General features: G+C 37.8%; 1 protein-coding gene and 1 long non-coding RNA gene across 2 annotated transcripts; one reads left to right on the plus strand and one right to left on the minus strand.

Annotated features, from left to right (window-relative positions):
• Positions 1-1,080: 1,080 nt before the first annotated feature.
• Positions 1,081-4,281, minus strand: LOC122009152 (ABC transporter G family member 23-like). The gene is made up of 2 exons (XM_042565181.1): positions 3,403-4,281; positions 1,081-2,308 (listed from the first exon to the last, which is right to left on the minus strand). The coding sequence occupies exons 1-2, from the start codon at positions 4,222-4,224 to the stop codon at positions 1,238-1,240; spliced, it is 1,893 nt and encodes a 630-aa protein (XP_042421115.1). The 5' UTR covers positions 4,225-4,281; the 3' UTR covers positions 1,081-1,237.
• Positions 4,282-17,050: 12,769 nt separating this feature from the next.
• LOC122008588 lies at positions 17,051-17,524 on the plus strand. The gene is made up of 3 exons (XR_006119321.1): positions 17,051-17,118; positions 17,272-17,325; positions 17,469-17,524. It is a non-coding gene; the product is annotated as an uncharacterized LOC122008588 (long non-coding RNA).
• Positions 17,525-21,868: the final 4,344 nt, after the last annotated feature.

Raw genomic sequence — 21,868 nt, forward strand, 5'->3', positions numbered from 1 at the left:
GTCCCATGCTCGATTATACATCATATTATGTTGAGGGAAATATCAAATCATTATATTTTTAATGTATTGATAATCTCATTGCCGATATCCTGTATCCATATAATAATACTATCGCTTCTAACATTTCACGTATAGCATTTATTGCAAGATTAGCCTGTATACCACAGAGCTTGTTGGGCTTTCAGGGGTAGGCTACATAAGAGGAGTTTTAGTAGGAGCCCAATGGGATAATGCAACATATAAGTACATAACCTCTGGTCTCGGGCGGATTGATTTAATGGTGTGCATGTTCATTTATAAGGAATTGAGGGGAGCTGAGTCAGAAGGATTCAACCGGAATAGGATAGGAATTGGTCGATCAGATTATGGAGTCGGATGGAGCATAACCCTTAGGGGTCGAAGGAATCCGACTGATCAAGTGCATCAGATCCACCTGAGAAACGTGGAGTCAAGCCTTGAAATTTTAAGGGGCCGATCAAAACGATGCTTCTAGACTAGTCGAAAGGATAGCAGGTAGGAGTAATCTGATTAGTTGAAGATCCTATGAAAGATCAAGTCAGAGGAAAATGAGCCTAATTGAATGAAACATAATCCCCTTGGAGTCGGGTGAACCCGATCGACAATATATTTCTAAAAGGACCATAGTGCGGTGAGTCACCATTGTTGGAGGTCTGCATGTCCAATCGACATTCCCCATTGCATTAACCTGACTGGATTTTGACCATCTCGTCAGCAAAATGATTGACCATCTGGTCTACATGGAGACTTCCAATATCCATAGTATCAGTATCCAAAAACCTAAAGAAGTAAAAGATAAAAATAATCCTAAACAATGATAAAAATTATTCAGAACCAAACGACTTTAAACGATTTTTTTAGACCAGAAATTGGAATGTTATGGATTTTATCCAGTAATCAATCTTAGATTCAATTTGATTAGTTAAAGGTCACTTACTTCAACCCGAATTAAAAGTTACCGATTAAAATTACCCGCTCATGGTTACTGATCAATCAAACTCAGCTGCTCCGCATAAAAAACAATACAACAAGAGAAGTTTATTAAGTAGTAACTACAAACGATAGCATAATAATACAGCAAAACTAGGTAGAATTAGTTGAATATTGTTTGAAAAAAAAAGAAGTCTACAAATAAATATATAACAGATCAATTGCACAAAAATTAACCAAGCATATAATTGCATAAACTTAATCAACAATGAAGCATGCTTAATTTCAGTCAGAGCATAGTCTTTGAAGCCTTCCTGACCAGCAAAATCCAACACATAACTCGGTAGATGATGAAGAAGAAGCACATGATCCCGACGTTCATCCATCTGGAGTCCTTATCCAGCCCTCTCGCCCTCAGCACATCTCCGCCGGTGAGCAAGCACGCGCCTCCATGCCCAACGGAGAAGCATTCGTCCCTCACGCTCCAGTACTCGTTGATGAGTAGGGCGTCCAAAGGGTACCTGTAGAGAGAGAGGTAGTACATGAAGATCCAGTACTTGGGGATGCTCTCCTTGGGGATGAAGTAGCCCGAGAACAGGAAGAAGACCCCCAGGAAGACGCAGATGAGGGAGTTTCCCAGTATGAAATCCGGCGAGACTGCGCTGAGGAAGAGCACCAGAGAACTCGCCATCAGAACGATCAGCCACACCACCAAAACGAAGAAGGAGAAGGCGGCGAAGGAAGGGTTGAGACCCACGAGCCAGTAGACGGGGACGGCGAAGAGCAGAGCCACGACGAGCAGGAAGGGGAGGAAGACGATCGTGTTGGCCGCGACGTAGGAGGAGAGCCGGTACGTGCTCCGCGAGGCCTCCCGCATCAGCACGCGCCGCTCCTGGAGGAAGATGGGAAGTGCTTCGACTGTGGAGGAGAGGAGGAAGCTGAGGCTGAAGGCGAAGAGGCCCAATCTCTCGGCGACGCCCTCGGCGTCCGGCTCCACGTGCAGGTACACGCTGCCGAGTCCCAGCCCGCCGACCACGGCCTGCAGCGTGCGCGCCAGGAACAGCTGCTTCGTTCGGTAGATGATCTTCCAGAATCGCAAGCTCAGGATCTTGATCTCCTCCATGCGGGAGCAGTAGCAGCTGTGAAAAATTTCTGCGTCTAATGCTAAATCTTTGCTAAGCTTGTTCTTGTAATCATAAGTCTCTGTCTCTGTCTCAGGAGGCAATTTCGAAGAGTGAAAGTCCTCAAGCTGCTGAATGATCTCCATGGCGAACTCTAGAGGATTGAGCTGAGTTGGTATTGTGAATCCCAGTCTTGCGATCGTCTGGGTGAGAGATTCCAGGCTGCCATAGTGAGCTACCTGTCAAAGTATAGCAAGCATAACTAATCCTGAAAGTCATGAAAATTTTCTATAAACCATTACAGTTATTTTGGAAAATATAGATGGATCATCACGGACACCCTAGTATGTATCATGAGTGTCTTGCCTCGCACTGTGCCCTTGACCCCTTCGGCTACCGTGATTAATCCCCCTCGTGATAGTCTTGGGCGAGGTCCACGGGGGCGCTGGGGGCGAGCGTTATCGCCTTTTTGCCCAATGAGTATCTTGCCTCGGGACCCCATAGGTCATCTGAGTTGGTATGTGGTGGGATGCTTGTCACATAAGGTCGCGGGGTCGAAACTCGGGATAGTCGATCGGGGCATAAATTCCCGGTCCCTGTGCAACTCACCCCACCTGCCACATGTTCGCTCAGGATGCTATGATTTACCTCCCTCATGATGGCCTTGGGTCGGGTGCGGCGGGGGCGTTGGGGGTGAGCGATTTCGCCTTTTGCCACATGAGTGTCTTCCCTCGAGTCCCTTCGGATGGGTTTAGTGGTTAGTAGAGGTGTTATCATAATGAGATATGGAGTTCGAATCTCGATAAAGTCGAGGTAAATATCTCCTTTATGTGCTAATCACTATTCCAAAGGTTAGTAGCCGTCCGTGATTTACCTCCTCTGTGTTGACCTTGGGACGGATTGACGGAGACGCTGAGAGCAAACGTATTCACTTTTATTGCCACAATGAGTGTCTTGCCTCGAGCACCGTAGACATACGAAGTGTCATGTAATCAAACTCTCATTACATTGAGTGCAAGTTCATCAATTTTTCTCAAGTACCGGAAACTTCATATACTTGACTGTCTTTTTACCTGACTCATTAAACCTGACTAATTCTAAAGATGAAGACTCAATAAAATTTTTTCAGCGATCATTAAAATAAATTTAGAAATGTGATGTTCTAGAATTGCCTTTCCAGGAATGTTGCATCGTAGCCTAGGCACAACATGATCCTAGGAGATAGGACTGGCTCCCAAGAACTTTACAAGTTCATAATGAATTGTTGCATGATATAACTGAAGAAAATTGATAATCGTCATCAATTATGATTGTAAGAGTGAGCAGGGGATACCTTCCCGTGGGAGAGGAGCAAGAAGGTGGAGACGTACTGAAGAATCCGATAGCCCGGCTGGTGGATTGTGAGGATGACGACCTGCCGCCTGCTCCGCGCCATGGCCGCCAGCAGCTGCACCACCTGCAGCGCCGAGGCGCTGTCCAGCCCCGAGGTCGGCTCGTCCAGCAGAAGGACCGGCGGGTCATCTATCACGTCCACGCCGATGGCCACCCGCTTGCGCTCTCCGCCCGACACTCCCCGCCGCTCCTTGTCGCCAACGTAGCTGTCAGCCACCTGCTCCAGCCCCAGCTCCCTCACCAGCGCCTCCACCTTCTCCTCCCGCTCACCCGCGCTCGCACCCCGCAGCCGCAGCTGCGCGCTGAACGCCAGCGTCTCCCTCACCGTCAGAAGCGGCAGCAGGTTGTCCTCCTGCGTCACGAACCCACACAGCTTCCGCAGGCGGGGCGCGCTGGAGACGTGCCGGCCGTCGAGGGAGACGGCGGTGGCCGTGGAACTGGAGGCACCGGCGCGGCCAGAGATAACGCGGAGGAGCGTGGATTTACCCGCGCCGCTTGGGCCGACGACGGCGAGGAGCTCGGAGGAGGCGGCAGCGAAGGAGACTGAATTTAGGAGGTGGCGTGCATGGCTGGGCGAGTGACTACTCCGGCGGCGGAGGAAGGTGGAGGTGGAAGAGGGGTGGATAGAGTAGGATAGATTGGAGACGAGTAGGGCGGTGGTGGCGGCGGTTGTGGAAAGTGGAGAGGAGGAGGAAGATGGAGAGGAGGAGGAGGAGAAGGAGGAGGAGCTGGGGTCGAGGCCTGCAACCGTCTGATAGTCCATAACGATCTGCGGAGATGGTGCTAAAAACAGAAAAGGTTAAAGAAGATGGAGAATTATATGAAGAGTAGAGTAGAGTAGAGTAGGAAAGGAGATTGTAAATGGAGAGTTTGGTGAAGTAGAGGAGACGACGACGACGTTGTTGATCAGGGCATCTGGAAGAAGGCCGGGAGTTGGAACTAACTTGGAGTGGTTTTTCTGTGGGCGGGGGAGGGTTGGCACTGTTAGCTCACCAGAATGCAGAAAATGAATATTTAAGCATAAATATACCGAGGAACACTGATTGAGATTTTGTGAAATTTTTATACCTTCTTGCAATTTTATTACTAAATAAATTATGTTCGTTTAAGGATATCCTGCAATTATTCTGGTAATTTTATGTATGGAAATTTTAAAATTTTAATTTAATTTCAAATTAGGAGATTTTTTTTTTTTTTTTTTTTTTTTTTTTTTTTTTTTTTTGTTGACCTTTGGAGCTAATAGTATGGTGCCTTTTTTTTACCTTTCTTTTCCTTACAACTTGAATTGAATTATTTAAAAATTATCTTTCTTTGTTTTTTTCACAAAAATAAAAAGCCCCTGCAGATTTTATAAATCATCAAAGGCGTTCCTTTTTCTCATATTTTCACAATTTATGGACCAGAGGATCCGCTCTTCTATAACATGTAACAGTTAATATTCTAAAAAGCGTTAATATTTTCTCATATTCCCACCGCCCAATGCGTAGGAGGATTTTTTTTCTCTGCCAATCGATTGACCTAATTGATTGACAGTGCTCAATTGATCGGCTAATCTATTATAAAGGCTTCTTTAAGAAAAAAATATGCATTATTTAATTTTTTTGAAATAATAAAAATATACAAAATGAGAAGGAGCAAAATATTAATTTGTTAAACTTCAATGAAAATTGAAAATAGAAAAAGGATACAAAATAACTCATATAATTCTATATCCTTAATTCTTCTTTTAGTTCATCTCTATATTTCTCTAATACTTTCTCTGTATTAGATTCAAACTCAAAATCCATGACATCTTTCTTTTCTTCCTCATCCGATACAAATTCTTCTTCATGAAGTTCTCTTACATCTTTAATATTTGTCTCGACATTTTCTTCTCCACCATCAACAATCCATTCTTGTGTCATAATTGTTTCACTAACATGTAGCACATCAACTCCGTTTTTGTCTTGTCTTCTCTTTTTGTTTATATATGATATTGACATTGAATCAAAATAGACTCTAATTGTTCAACCTTTCAATATCTAGTCTATGTTTTTCTTTGTATGAATTCACATTAAATAAAAATATTAATATTGAATAAATATCTAAACATTTAGTAATTACTAATTAGTAGTAAGTGCATAATAAGTAATTAAGTACTTACCTCCTCAAAAGTACTCCAATTTCTCTCACAATCGGAAGAACTTGTAGTTAAAAAAGGATCATTTTAATCATCTTTTGCAATTTAGGTACATCATTTCCAAAAAGATGCCACCATCCAACTAAATAAAAATAAATCAAACAATAACAATAATCAAAATCATAAAACAAGCAATAAAAATTATAAAATAAAGTAAGCAATTATTACTTAGTTCTTATTGAATCATATTTTTCATCATTTTTTGTGCATCCAATTATAGCAAATGCTGTTCCAAATTCCCCCGCTTTGTTGATATACTTCAACAACTTCACATTTACTATCTCACTTTGGTTATCAATATCATCGGGAAAGAATGCTTCAACATAAGTGAAAAATCCATTCGTGACCACTTATTCACTTATGCTCTAATCATTGAAGGAGTAATAAGAATTCAAGAGGTAAACTGCCAAATGTAGTGGACTAGTTGATTATGACTTTTCTCATCAATAATATCAATAATCGAACGATAGTGAAGCTTTTAATTTTTGAATGCCATTTTAATCTCTTCCCTCGCTCTAAGTAATTCTCCGTACACAAAACCCACAGATGACATCTTATCCCCATCAATAAAACGAAGCAACTTAACTAAAGGGGCAAACACCTTCAAGCAAAAACTTACCCCATTCCAAAAAAAAAAAAACACTCATAGCGGTATTATATGCCACCTTCCCCTTTGCATTGTTTGAATGTTGGCAAGTATTCCATTTTTTACTAGCAACCATAACTCTTAGTTCACTTTTCTTCTCTATCAAGCTTTGCAAAGTTAGAAAAGCAGTTGCAAATCGTGTTACTCCCGACCTCACTATGTCCATTTTTGGGTAAACTTTCTTATCATTGACTATGTCTTCTGATGTGCATAAATAAAGATTGTCAAACTCTTTGTCTTCTCAATCACCCATTTGAACTTAGGTTGGTTCCCAATTCCTTAAAGCATAAGATTTATGGTGTGAGTTTCACATAAAGTTCAAAATATATGTGGCCTCTTCTCTTTCAACAAATCTTTTGCTGCCATATTATTCGAAGCATATGATACAAATTCTTCGTCGTGAAGTTTTCTTACATCTTCAATATTTGTCTCAATATCTTATCTCCACCATCAACAATCTATCCTTGTGTCATAGTTGCTTCACTAGTAAGTAACACATCAACTCTACTTTCTTCTTATCTTCTCTTTTTGTTTATGATCTTGTCATTGAATTAAACATAAATTAACTAAATTATTCAACCTTCCAGTATTTAATCTATTTCTTTTCTTTGTATGAATCTACATTAAATAAAAATATTAATATTGAATACATATTTAGCCACACAATAAATAATTAAGAACTTACCTCCTCAAAAATACTCCAATTTCTCTCACAACCGGAAGAACTTATAATTAAATAAAGGATCCTTTGAACCATCTTTTGTAATTTAGGTACACTATTTCCAAAAAGATGTCACCATCCAACTAAATAAAAATAAATCAAACAATAAAAATAATCAAAATCATGAAACAAGTAATAAAAATTATAAAATAAAGTAAACAATTATTACTTTATTCTTATTTGAATCATATTTTTCATCATTTTTTGCGCATCCAATTATAGCTAATGCTCTTCTAAATCCCTCTGCTTCGTTGATATACTTCAACAACTACACATTTACTATCTTACTTTGGCTATCAATATCATCAGGAAAGAATGCTTTAACACAAGTGAAAAATTCATTCGTGACCACTTCTTTACTTCCTATGCTCTAGTCAATGAAGGAGTAATAATGATTCAAGAAGTAGACCATCAAATGTAATGGACTATCAAGTTGATTATGACTTTTCTCATTAACAATATCAATAATCGGATGATAGTGAAGCTCTTGATTTTTGAATACCACTTTAATTTCTTCTCTCGTTCTAAGTAATTTTTCATACACAAAACCCATAAATGACTTCTTATCCCCATCAATAAGACGAAGGAACTTAACTAAAGGGGTAAACACCTTCAAGCAAAAGCTTACCCCATTCCAAAAAGAGGCACTCATAGCGGTATTATATGCCACCTTCCGCTTTGCACTATTTGAATGTTGGGAAGTCTTCCACTCTTCACTAGCAACCATAGCTCTTAGTTCACTTTTCTTCTCCATCAAGATTTGCGAAGTTAGAAAAGTGGTTGCAAATCGTGTTACTCCCAGCGTCACTATGCCCCTTCTTTGTTAAACTTTCTTATCATTGACAATGTCTTGTGATGTACATAAATAAAGATTGTCAAGCTCTTTGCCTTCTCAGTCACCCATTTAAACTTAGGTTGGTTCCCAATTCCTTGAAGCAAAAGATTCATGGTGTGAGTTTCACATGAAGTCCAAAATATATGTGGCCTCTTCTCCTTCAACAAATATTTTGCTACCATATTATTCGAAGCATTGTCCGTTACCACTTGAACTATATTTTGGGGCCCAACTTCTTCAATGCATTTGTCCACATATTCAAACATATAATTCCTGATGTGTACTTCATCTGATGCTTTCCTAGAAGAAAGGAAAGTTGTGGCACACAAATTCATGATACTTCTTTTTCGGTTGATCTAAGCATCGGTCAAAATTGAGCAACCATTCTAAACTCATTTTGCTTCTTGCTTCTTTAATAGACTTTTAGTTCTATCTACCTCTTCCTTCAAGAAGGGCTCCCTTAATAGGTATTGAGTTGGAGGATGATAACCTAGGCCAAATTAACCAACCGCTTCTGCAAACCTCTTGAAGCTATCATTGTCTATGACATGAAAAGGAATACAGACTATTACACCCATCAAGTTAAATATTGGTGCGCATTGTGTGTCCTTTGCTTTTAAAGTGTATCAATAATATTTTGTTGTTATTTTATCTTATTACTTCCACTTAATGAAGATTCGAGATGAATGGCGGATGCAAATAGGTCCATAGGGTAAGAGTAAGCGAGCTTCTTCTTGTCCCTAGACTTCTTTTATCTTCCTTCTATTCTTCAAGAGCAACTTCTTCTCTCACCTCCATTTTATTCCTATTCTTTTGTTTCCTTTTTGTTCTTGCTTCTTCAATGGCATTCTTCCACTTCACTTTATCCTCATCTACAGACTTTTTACATGAGATAACATTTCCCTTGATATTGGTAACATATTGTTTGATCCTATAAATTTTACCACTAGTAATTTTTCCACACAACCTACATTTCAACTTATCCAAATTATTAGGATCTACCAAGTCCGTAAATTCCCATCCAACATCATTCAAATTACGCTTCAAAGGGGTATGAACCTTCAACATTGAATTAGATGCTTCAGAAGATATAGTACCTGACATTTTAATACACAAGTAAAAAAATAACAATATTAATTTTTTAAAAAATCATTTGAGTCAAGCAATGCCTTGGTTATCAAACATTCAAAAAAATCAATTATCAATTCAAGCCAATTAATAGCATACATGATTTAATAACATACAAATATACAATTAAATTTTATTAACCAACTTAAAACCAGGGATGTTAACATCTAACTTGGCAAAAGAATAAGCTACTGGGAAGAAAAGAATGAGGCTGTCGAATGCTAGAAATGAGGGAACAAGGTACTGCGCTCTAGCCTAGTAGTTAGGGCTGCTTTTCCTTCGTCATTAGCAACCTTGTCTAGCTACGACGAGCTTTGGCGGCTATTGTCAAGAAATAGGGCAAGGTGCTGGTGGTAGTTGGCTGGGATAAAGGCAGCAGCTAGGGCCTAGGGTAGCAGCTAGGGCTAATGCTATGGCTGACTAGTTGTTGGAGAAGAAAATGATAGCAAAGATGTTGCTCTTTGATAAAGAACAAGAAGGGGAGGGAAAGGAGGTAGAGACGGCGGTTGCTCGAAGAAGAAGAGAAGAGATGACTACTCGAAGAGGAAGAGGCATTGCTGCTAACCTAACTTTAAAGGTTAAAATGATTCAAAAATCAAAATATAAACTCGTTTTGTCACCGCTAATTAATTGGTAGAAACTTATCAATCAATTCACAAGGTTCAATCAATTAATCAATCGATTCGGCATTTCTCATGAAAATCCTACCAAATCCAATCGATTGGCCAATCGATTCAGCATGCTTCTGTTTTTCGCAAAACTCATACCAATCAATTAGATGCATTCAATCGATCGGTCAATTGATTCGGAAGACTTCTATTTCTCATGAAACTCATGTAAATCGGTTGGCCAATCAATTAGAAGTGTTCAATCGATCGGTCAATTGATTTGACACCCTTTTGTTATTGTTTCTAGCAAAACTCATGTGAATCGATTGTTCCAATCGATTAAAAGTGTTCAATTAATCAGTCAATCTATTAGGCAGACTTCTTTTCTTACAAACTCATCTGAATCGATTGACCCAATCGATTAGAGGCGTTTAATCAATTGGATAATTGATTTGGCAGAGTTTTATTTTTATTTTTAAAAAAATTGGATGGCCGTACCTAAGCGGCGCTTAGCCACCTAGGCGACCGACTAATGCAACAACACATATAGGCGTCACCTTTGCAAAAGGTGGGGAGGTGGGCGGCTAGCTGCTCACCGCCTAGGCGCCACCTAGGCGGTCCTAGGCGGCGCCATTTAGAACATTGGTAGCAGCTACAATGTGTAATAGCTATAATGTGTAAAAACTACTAGTTGTTGAGATAACGAATTTAGAATGAGTTTACAATTTAAAATTTATATTGTGTAGAAGTTATTCAGTAGCTGGCACAATATGTAAAAGTTATCATGTAGCCGCTACAATGTATAAAAGCTACCTAGTAGCTACTACAATATATTTAATGTGAGTTTAGTATTTATGATTTAAGATTTAGGATTTAAAATATCTGAACACTATGATATCAAAATAGCTTCTATAATCATTTTAAAGTTATTTTGATGAAATTTAAATAACTTTAACCCAATTGGTAAATAATATTTGGATACAATAGTGTTCAAATATCTTAAATCTTAAACCCTAAATCTTAAACTCTAAACTCACAATAAACACACTATAACAATTACTAGGTATCTTCTACTTCTACAGAGTATAAATCTTAAACTCACCTTAAATATGTTATAGCAACTATTGGTAGCTTTTGCATGTTGTAACAACTATTGGTAGCTTCTGCATGTTGTAACTGTTGGATAAAAAAGAATGCTAGAGAGGGGGGGGGGGGTGGATAGCGATCGTTGAAAAATCGTTATCGAGTCAAAGTACGTAGCGGAAAATAATAATGAAAACAACACTAACACACCAAGTTTTACTTGGTTCAGAGCTTTCGTCGACTCCTACTCCAAGCCCCGCATGTGAGAGTGCTTTCGTTGGACAATCCACTAATAGTTCGCAAAAGAGTTACAAAATAAGTACAAGAAATATAAAGTTACCGACAACAAGGAAAATAAAAATTGAGTCGCATGTTGTCAGAAAAGCTTCACATCGTCACAGGAGCATCTTTCGAGTAGTGCGTAAGAAAGCAGTTGCAGAGAGAAGTATTCTTTTTCTCCTAGTGAAAGGCTGCTTATATAGGCAATTCCGGATGCCTGGATCCCTTCCGGGCGCTTGAACCGTGACGTCAGCCATCTAATTAATGTGATCCACGCTGGCGATAGGATCGATTTTGGACATTCCGGGTGCCTGGATCACTTTTGAGTGCCCGGACCAACTTTTCCAGCAACCTTTATTTCCTGCAAAATGAAGTTAGTCCGAGAAAATAAAACTTATATTACCCTACAAAACAAGTGTTAGCACAATTTCAGTCAAGAGTAGTAATTAAATTCTGTCTTCTCGAGACCAAAATCTAGTCAGGATCTCAACTTAATTTTCCTAAATGGATCTAAGTTGGATCGATGACTATTGTTCTCTCAAACGGGGAGTGCATTCTCACCAAGTCACTCTCCTCCAGTGACTTACCTTAACTTATCGCTTTGCCACACATCCGGTCAACCCATCGACCTGTCTAGACTTCATGCCAGCTATCCAGTCGGCGCCCCGTTGACTAAGCTGGACTTCGTGCTAGATATCCGGTCATCTTGTTGACCTATCTGGACTTCGTACCAGCTATTCAGTTAGCCCGTCAACCAAGCTGGATTTCTTGCCAGATATCAAGTCAGCCCGTCGACCTATCTGGACTTCTCCTGCACACTTAGTAAAATCGTTAGATCACATTAAACCTAACTTAATTTACTTTGTCATTTATTAAAATCTGAGTTAGACCGTTAGTGCAACCTGCACCAATAATCTCCCCCCTTCTTTTTGATGCAATGACAACCTAGGTTAAGTTAGGAAAAAATAATATGTAAAAATAAATGATATGGTTTTTAAGTTAGTCTTGTTTTGATGTTATGCTTGGTATTTTGCTAACTTAATCCACCTAACCTTTCCCTTTGACATTCATCAAAAACTAGGAATAGATAATACATAGAAAAAAATTTGCTAAGTAAAGTAACCAAAAAAAATTTTGGCAATAGAAAATTTTCGGGTTTACTTGGGGGGGGGGGGGTTAAAAATAGTTTAGAAAATAAGTTAATTAACTTGAAGAAAATCTTTAAAGACATCTTGTAAAGTACTTTTTAAAGTAAAAACGTTATGTCAGGATTTCCAAAAATAAGGTGATTTTGAAATTGTTTTCCAAATCTACAAAGTTTTTAAAATATAAGATTTCCAAAAGATACAAAAATTTGATAATTCTAAGTTTTTTTGTAAAAAATAACTTTAAAGATTAGAAAATTAGAAATGGTTTTCAAAATTTATAATTTTTCATAAGGTTTTCAATAGAAAGGTTTTTGCAAAAATAACTTTAAGGTTAGAAAATTAAAAATTATTTTTCAAAATAAAAAAAAAATTCAAAAATGTCTTTCAAAATAAGATTTCAAAAACTTAAATAGTGGTCAAACTGATTTACAAAGCTATCATTTAAAAACACTAAGGGTGATAAAGTTGAAGTGTTTATAAACTTTGTAGTTTTGACAATGCTAGAAAAAAAATTGAAGCAATTTTCAAAATAATTTTTAAGTTATTAATCCTCCCCTTGAACTTGACATTATTTCAAAATAGACAACTCAGAAATATCCTTAACTGTCTAACCATTAGTTACTTACTAACCATCAGAAGATAGCGATTTTCACTTGGTTAGTTAGGTTAAGCTAATTTATCCAGTTAGTGTTTGACTAAGCTGAAAAATTTAACCTAATTACTGTTAGTTTGGTATTTAACGCCCAGACTTATATTGATACACTGATATAAGCATCTTGTTAGTTTCCTACTAAACCAGCTGATAAGTGATGGACAAAGTAGTTGACACCCACCACTTGTACTTTTATGGTCTAGTTTATAGCCAACATAGTTTGAGTCAGAGTAGCCAATGAGTTTAAAATTGGGTGTTCTAGGATACCATATTCATATATTTGATGTTCCTTTGAGATATCTAAAAATTCTTTTGACGTTAGTTAAATGTGATTTTTTAGCACATGTTTGGTATCTAACACACATGTTAACTATAAATAAAATATCAGGTCGACTTGTAGTTAAGTATAGAAGGCTACCTATGACACTCTTATAGCATTTTAAGTCAACTGATTTTCCATTTAGGTCATCATCTAAGGTTGTGTTAGTTGCCATAGGTGTCTTTATTTCTTTAGTGTTTTCCATTCCAAATTTTTTAAGTAATTCCTTAATATATTTTTGTTGATAAATGTAATTGCCCTCATGTGTTTGTTTAATTTGTAACCCTAAAAAGTGAGTTAGTTTACCTACTAAGCTCATTTCAAATTCTTATTTCATTAGGGTTGTAAATTCTTGTAACAATTCTGAATTGGTTGACCTAAAGATTATATCATCTACATATACTTGAGCTATAAAAATATCTTGGTTGATTGATTTGACAAATAGAGTTGGGTCAATTTATCCTTGGTTGAACCGTTTGGAAATTAGGTAAGAGGTTAACCTTTCATAATATACCCTAGGTGCTTGTTTAAGACCATAAGTTTAAATAAATGGTCAGGATGGTCTAAACTCTCAAACACAGGTGGTTGACCTACATAAACCTTCTCTTTTATTAGCCCATTTAAAACAACAGATTTTACATCCATTTAATAACGTTTAAATCCTTTATGGGCTGCATAGCTAAGTAACATTCTAATGGACTCTAGTCTGGCTACTGGGGCATATGTTTCATCATAGTCAAGTCTCTCTACTTAACTAAACCCTTTAGCAACTAGTTTGACCTTGTTTCTAATCATTTCTCCATTTTTACTTAATTTATTTCTGAATACCCATATTGTTTCTATTATCTTTTTATTTTTAGGTGGTGGTACTAAGTCTCAGACTTCGTTTCTCTCAAATTGGGCTAACTCTTCTTACATAGCTATGATCCAGTTTGGGTCAAGTAAAGATTCAACTATTATTTTGAATTTAATTTTTGAGATTAGGGATATCTGACTTAAGTTTCTGAAGGATGACCTAGTCTGAACTTTTAGGTCTGGGTCACCAATTATTTGGTTAATTGGATGATTTGGGTTATTCATTCATTTGAGATTGATCTTCTTCTTCTTGACTTAGATTTTCATTGGCTTCCCCTTAACTAGTGTTACTTTGAACAAAATCAATTGGTTGAATCTGGGTTTGTTCTAAGTTTTGGTTGGACTCTTCAAATTTTACATTTGAGTTTCTTCAATTCTTAGTGTAATTTTATTATATATTCTATAACCTCTACTGTTTGATGAGTATCCTACAAAGATCTCATTTTCTATTTTTTTATGCAAATTTTTCTAAGTGTTCTCTTGTATTTAGTATGTAGGTTGTGCATCCAAATACTTTAAAGTATTTAATATTAGGTTGTTTGTTATAATATATTTCAAATAAAGTTTTATTATGAGTTTTATTTATTGTGGTTCGGTTTTGTACATAACAGGCTGTGCTAACAACTTCTGCCCAAAAGTATTTTGGTAGGTTATATACATTTAGCATTGTCCTAGAGGCTTCAAGTAGAGTTCTGTTCTTTCTTTCCACTATTCTATTTTGTTCAGGTATTTTAGGACATGAATATTCGTGATGATAATAATTTTTAAGGCAAAATTGGTTAAAGTTATGATTTTAAAATTCACCTCCATTGGCACTTCTAATTTTTTTTAATATTTAGGTCCTTTTCATTTTCAACTTGTTTGTAAAAATTAGTAAAGATTTCAAATGTTTCATCTTTATTTTTTAAGAATTTTACCCAGGTGAATCTAGAGTAGTCATCTATTATTACTAGGCAATATAGGCTTTCATTTATTGATTTGATCCCCATAGGAATCAAATAGGTCTAAGTGCAACAGTTCTAGTATTGAATCTATTTAAAGTTGATTAATTGATTTGTGAGTATATTTTGTTTGTTTTCCTTGTTGACAAGCATTACAGATTGTTGAGTCTAAGTTAGGTAATTTTGATAGACCTCTAACTAATCCATTTAATTTACTTAGATTTCTAAAGTTTGTGTGTGATATTCTTCTATGTCATAACCAGATTTCTTCTTTTTATGTTAAGTAACACTTAAGTGAAGAAGAGGTTAAGTTAATTGTATAGATATTATCCTTTGTAAACCCTTTTAGACTTATAGTAGGATTATCTAAGTGCTTAATTAAACATTCAGAGGAAAGAAACCTAACCTTATATCTAGAATCACACAATTGACGTATACTAAGAAGGTTGTATTTGAGTTTTTCAACAATTAATACTTTCTTAATAATGAAATCAGTTTTGAGTTCAATATTACCTATCTCAATTACCTTGAGTTTGTTATTATTTCCAAAGGCAACTGTTCTTAAGGTTTTATAGGTTAATTGAGTGAATTTGGTGTGATCCCCAGTCATGTGTTTAGAGCAACCACTTTAAATATCCACTTGGTTTCCTACAACAGGTAGGAGTTAAGATTAATTTTATTTTAAGTTAAATTTAAGTTTAAGTCAATTTAAGTTAATTTAAATTTTAAGTTAAATTTAAATTTAATTTTAAGTTTAATTTATTTTTATTTTTTTTTTACTTTAAGTTTAATTAAATTTTTTATTTTAAGTTTAATTAAATTTTTAATTTTAAGTTTTATTTATGTTTAAGTTTTATTTAATTTTTAAATTTAAGTTTTATTTAATTTTAATTTTAATTAAATTTAATTTAAAATTTTAATTTTAAGTTTTATTTAATTTTTAATTTTAATTTTAAGTTTAATTTAATTTAAGTTTAATTAAAAATTTTAATTTTAAGTTTTATTTAATTTTATATTTTAAGTTTTATTTAATTTTTAATTTTTATGTTTAGTTTATTTTTTCATTTTAAGTTTAATTTAATTTTTAATTTTAAGTTTAGTTTAATTTTTAATTTTTAATTTCTTAGTCATCTCACCCGTTCTATATTTTCAATCAGGAAATTTTATAATTTTGTGAGATGAATTAAGTTCAATTTCAGGGTTTGGTTTGACCTTGTATTAGATTCAGGTTTAACTTTGAGTTTAACAAACATGCATTCTTTGGATAAACTTCTGGGCTATGGTGAGTCACCTGGACATCATTAGAGTAACCATGCCTTCGAGGTTTTCCAAATAGTTTCATCCACTGAACTTAGTACTGTAAAATACTGAAAAATGGCGAATAATTTAAGGGAATTTTTCGGAATTTTTGGAAATTTTTCGGGAATTTTTCGGAGCTCGTATGAACGAGTTAACGGGGACAAAAATGGGGTCCGGAAAAACCTGTTTAGGCGACCCTGTTTAAATGAGGAAAAGTTTTAATTTATATTTCTTTTTCCTTATATTTTTTTTCTCTCCTCGTTACTGTGCCGAGCCCGAGCCCTCATCCACTCCACTCTTCTTCTCTCGCGCCCGACGCCGGCCCTAACCGCCGGCCGGCGGTTTCTTCCTCCCGAGCCGCACACCCGAAGACCTTTTCTTCATCTTCTTCTCCACCCGAGCCGAAGCTTTCCCCTGCCCTAAAATCGCTGAAAGCTTGCTCTATGCCCACTGGTGCCGACGCCGAGCACTGCCGCTCTTCCTCAGCCCTAGCCGCCGCACGGGACATTGCCGGCCACCAGGACCGACCCAGGCCGCTGTCGCCGTGGGGATCCCAGCGCCGCCGACGCCCTTCTCCCGTTTCTCTCTGCCCTAGTTTTGCACAGTGTCACCGCTACCACAACCGGCAACCGGCTGTCCTCCCTCTGCCGACGCCGACTCCTCCACTGTGCAGTGCCTAGCCGACTCCTCCACTGTGCAGTGCCTAGCCGACTCCTTCCTTTGTCCTAGGTTCCCTCTTGTTGCTGGATCCGAACCCTAACTCCTCTGGGTTGGGTTGTGGTCAGCCTACTCGACTGGTAATTTTTCCTACTGCGCCACCAGCTGCTTCTCCGGATTTTATGTTGGATTTGTTGGCTGATAACAGTGGTATTTGTCACTGATTTCTCACAGCAGCTTCTCCGGATCTTGGCAGTAAGTTCTATAGGATTTGAGCAGTGTTGAGGCATCAGGGAATATGGGTAAGGTTGGTGTTAAGTTAATTACTGTTGAGGTGAGTATGGGAAGATGAACTTGATGATTTCGATGGTTTGAGCTATTGGTATTACTTTTGTTATGTAAGCATAGGGTTAATTATATTAAATCCTGTGTAGACCTTATATGGTGATTTCCTTTGTAGACATTGTTGGAGAAAGCCCTAATCGCTGTGATCTTCCTTTTGTGTGATCCAGAGGTAAGGCTTAATGAATACAATTAAATATGTTGGTTGATTTTTGGTGTAATTAGGGTTAATAAAACTAACCTTAGATGGTCGATGGATTAGAAATTTATTTAGCTATTTGTTTATACTTAGCTAAATTATACTATTTATCACAGGACCTTGACGCGAGACAAGTTTCTTAACGTCCGGATTTGGACTGATTGGATCTTTCCTATTGGAGGCGGGTACCTCTTGACTTATCTTTTATGATATTGTCATTGGATATGTATAGTATTTTATAACTACATGCAATGAACATGTTTGCCTTTTGTATGTCACTGTTTGATATCCATAGCATGTTAGGTTTGTCACCTGTGATGTATCCGTGATTATATCTCGTGATTTGTTGCCATGATTATCTTGTTACCATGAGTATCTTAGTTTCTAGAGTGACATACCATGCTTACTGAGGTTAGGACTAGGATTTGGATTGTTGTTTCTGGCCTGTGTATCTAGATTATCTGATACTTAGGTTTTTGTGCCATATCAGATTTGTGTACCTCTATTTGTATATCATATATGATTCGGTGTTTAGACCCCGATTCTTTGATCTGTGTATATTGTTGGTACATATGCTATGGAAGAGGATATGATTTGGGTCTAGGTTGTTATACCTTAGAGGACTTGTATACCCTAGATCCGTGGATTTGACTTACTGATACTGTGGTACCCATATTATGTATATATGGATTTTTCTATGCTGATCAGGATATTCCATACTTATTATGTTCAGGACATAGGGTTATTGATATTCTATCTGACCTGTGTACTCTAGATCTTGGTATGTGACCATCGCTTTTACAGTACCCATTTTGTATGTATGGATATGGTTATGTTGATCAGTTTTTGCCATGCTTAGTGTCATGCATCATGATTGCATGCTGTGCGATAGTCGACTCCATTGTTGTTGAGCACATCGCCAGTTACATGGATCTGCACACACCACCACTCATGGGTTAGTGGTCGATTCAGGCAGTGTGTGTTGCAGCAGGGACTTTGTTTGGCTACGTTGGTCCGCTCATGGGTAGTGTGACACAACGTGTTAGCCGGCAGGGATTCCTCCCCGTCATCGTGTACCGGGAGTTGAGAGCATTGAGCTCCCCCATTTATGATTTGGGGTCACAGGACAGGAGTACTCCGACAGCATCCCGTCCACTCGGTCACTCATCAGGAGCAGTGACGACAGAGTGCACGGTTGTCACAGCCCTACCCACTCGGTCTCGCCATTTGTGTGTGAGATGACTGACTGGCGTCAGGGGTGACCAGGACGCATCATTGACATCATATGCATTGATGCATTTATTTCTTGTGATTGTGTTTGCTGCATTTATTTGCTGCATTTGGTTGGATGCATATGTTTGACATGCATACAGGATTTAGGGCACTTTCGGTTTGACGACCCTTTTGTTTGGATAGGAGTTCCTGGTGAGTACAGCTTCCTTAGTTACCTTTCAGTTTTGCATCTTTCCTAGATATATGATTAGGAAGCTGTATTCCATGTTTATTGCTGTTAGATATATCTTACTAGGCATGTCTATTGGTATTCGCTGAGTTGTTGAACTCACCCCCGTGGACTCTATATTTTTCAGGTACCAGGTTGTTATGATGTCGCTTGGAGTATCCTGTCTGCTGGTCCCCACGTCACATCAGAAGACTTATCGGTTTCACGTATGTTTTGTTTGTTTTATGTATCAGTTTGTTTAGCTCTGTACTCTGGTTTTATTTTTGGAGGGTTGATGTTGTTGTGTGGTGTTTTGTATTTGTTATTGGTTGTGTAAGCCTAGCCGGCTAGCAGTTTTGTGTTTTGGTTTTGGTACAGCCCAGTGGGCTGCTTTATATTTAATCACAGTGGTTGTGTCGAGGTGAATTTGATATTAATCGTGGTGTTTGTTTTCTTTATTGTTATTATTCCACCGCATGTGGCGAGGTATATAGTGCTTGTAGAAAGTTTCGATTGTCCGACAGAGATGTCAAAATTTCTTGACGGAGACTTCTCTGGGGCGTGACAATTTAGTGGTATCAGAGCCAGGTTTACGATACTTGCTATGTGTTTTGGATTTTCGAGATTTGTCTGATATCAATTTATTTGGTATCAGAGATCGACTTACGTGTCTTATTTTTCCGGTGTTTCGGATTTTGTGTTTTGGTCTTCTCGATGTGACTTTTTGGATTTTGGGACCTAGCAGCGACAGGACATCTCCAAGTTATAGGAGGTATGTGGTATACTGTTATCCTACCTTTTTGATAGTATATGCCCTGTTCACTATTACAGTTTATGACCTGTATTAGCATTATTTATTGGTACCTGTCTAGTTGATATATCATATAATTTATGTGTTAGGTAAACCACTGATCATGGTAGACCGGAATAGAGATCAAGGATTACAGGTCTCTGCTGATTTTTCATATCACACCATTAGTAGTATTAGCTTCTATTACTACTAGTTGATTAGCATATTGAGGCACATACCAGCCTCTGCTAGTATTAGCTGGGTAGTGGATAGTATCTATATCTTCATGTTGATCTAGCCAGTAGTATATCATTTTATCTTAATTAATTACATCAGTAGATAACTGGTTTACTCTTGTTAGATGGGTCAGTGAAAGACTGACTTACGCTTGTCGACTTGGGTAGTCGTAGATTGATATACCTTAGTAGTCTATGGAGGATCGATGTATCATATTCTATGGATACTTTAATTTTAGACTGTATGTACCTAATTAGATAACTTAGAAGGTGGCATATGATTTGTGTGATAGATTGGATTAAATATGTTGATTATGCATATATATGAAGTGTACATATGATTGTTATGAGTTGAAGGAGTTCTATGATGGATAGTTCATTTGTGGATAGTGTGGGTATTCCCATCTAGATATGGTTATTGTAGGTTCCTTGTGGATTATAGCTATTTAGTTAGCTGTACGTGTCTGATTGACATATTGGAGGTATCTTGTTGATTATGTGCGATTTGTAAATGCACCTGGGTTTTAGTATGTCTTATTGGAAGTATATATTGATTATACTCTTGGCATATGTGTATATTTGTCATGTGAGTGTTGTTTGGGGGTATTGTTGATTTTACCTACGATGATATATGCACACGGGTTCGGTATGTATTGTTGGAGATATCACGGTGATTTACACCTATATTGTGAGTATGTTGGGTGTGCACTAATTAGAGGATTATGTTGATCATATCTATGTTGTGTGTGCACGTGTGTCAGATGTATGGTTGGTAGCATCATGATAATTCTACCTATGTTAAATGTAGAATATTAAATGTCTACATTATGATATTGGTCGTTATACCCTGTCAACTAATTCTCCCATTAGTGGGTGACCGACCCACTAGGAGGATGATAGAGTTGACTATGGATTAGATTTGCTTACTGGGTGGTTATACCCTAGGCTACCCACATTGATCTGTGGTAGAGAGATCTTGTGCAGTCTCTAGCTAGATAGTTAGGTGCTTGGGCACTTATGTATTGTTGTGGTAGAGCGTAGCTCCCACATGTTATGGATCGTTTGTGGTAGAGCGTAGCTCCCACATATTCTGGATTGTTTGTGGTGGAGCGTTGCTCCCACATATTACGGATTGTTTGTAGCGGAGCATTGCTCCCATATTTATTGTGGATATATATTCTGGATTATTTGTGGTGGAGCGTTGCTCCCACATATGGAGGATTTCTTGTGGTAGAGCGTTGCTCCCACATGTATGATATTTCGTGTGATAGAGCATTGCTCTCACACTGGAGGTTCTATTCTTTGATGATTATATATCGTTGGTGATTAGATCTATTTATTGTTGAGGATCTCATGGTTAGGAATGTCTGTGATACGGACATTTTGTGTCTTGGTTTTACCATTAGTGCTTGTGGTGCCCTAGATGTTATCATAGACTCGATGATATGGGTATTCCTAGGATGTTTAGATTGGTTTCCATTGTCTTTGTTGACGATGTGGTGATCTATTTCGGATCCGAGGTGAGTCACGTGCACCACCTTTGCATAGATCTAGAGATGATTCGACGAGAATATCTATATGTGATTATCAGTAGTGCTGATTTGGATTGTCTTATGTGATGATGTTTGGGACACACGATCACCAGTAGGAGTGTACCGTGGTTCCACAGGAGATAGATGTTGTTACCGTTGGGAGCAGCCGAAATCAGTGCAGGAGATCCGCAGTCCTTGGGACTGACAGGATATTACAGACCTTTCGTCGAGGGTTTCTTTCGCATAGTTATGCTACTTACACGCCTGACCTAGAAAGACGTGAAGTTCACTTGGACTGAGGATGACAAGACCAGCTCCTAGGAGCTGAAGTGGAGACTAGTGTCGGCTCCGATTTTTGGGTTTTACCTTCTGGAGAGAACGGATATGTCCTCTGCGCCGACGCATCTATTCAGGGTTTGAGCGCTGTTCTGATGCAGCACGATAGGGTAGTCTCCTACTTCTCGGCAGTTGAAGGAGCATGAGGAGAATTACCCAGTACATGATTTGTCGTGGGCCG

Source organism: Zingiber officinale, chromosome 8A (genome assembly GCF_018446385.1).
Source record: "Zingiber officinale cultivar Zhangliang chromosome 8A, Zo_v1.1, whole genome shotgun sequence".
Classification (NCBI taxonomy): domain Eukaryota; kingdom Viridiplantae; phylum Streptophyta; class Magnoliopsida; order Zingiberales; family Zingiberaceae; genus Zingiber; species Zingiber officinale.

Coding starts and splice junctions, on each gene's coding strand:
- LOC122009152 (XM_042565181.1), bottom strand. CDS start 4,224: ATGGACTATCAGACGGTTGCAGGCCTCGACCCCAGCTCCTCCTCCTTC. Junction 2,309..3,402: donor TGCTCCTCTCCCACGGGAAG/GTATCCCCTGCT, acceptor ATACTTTGACAG/GTAGCTCACTATGGCAGCCT.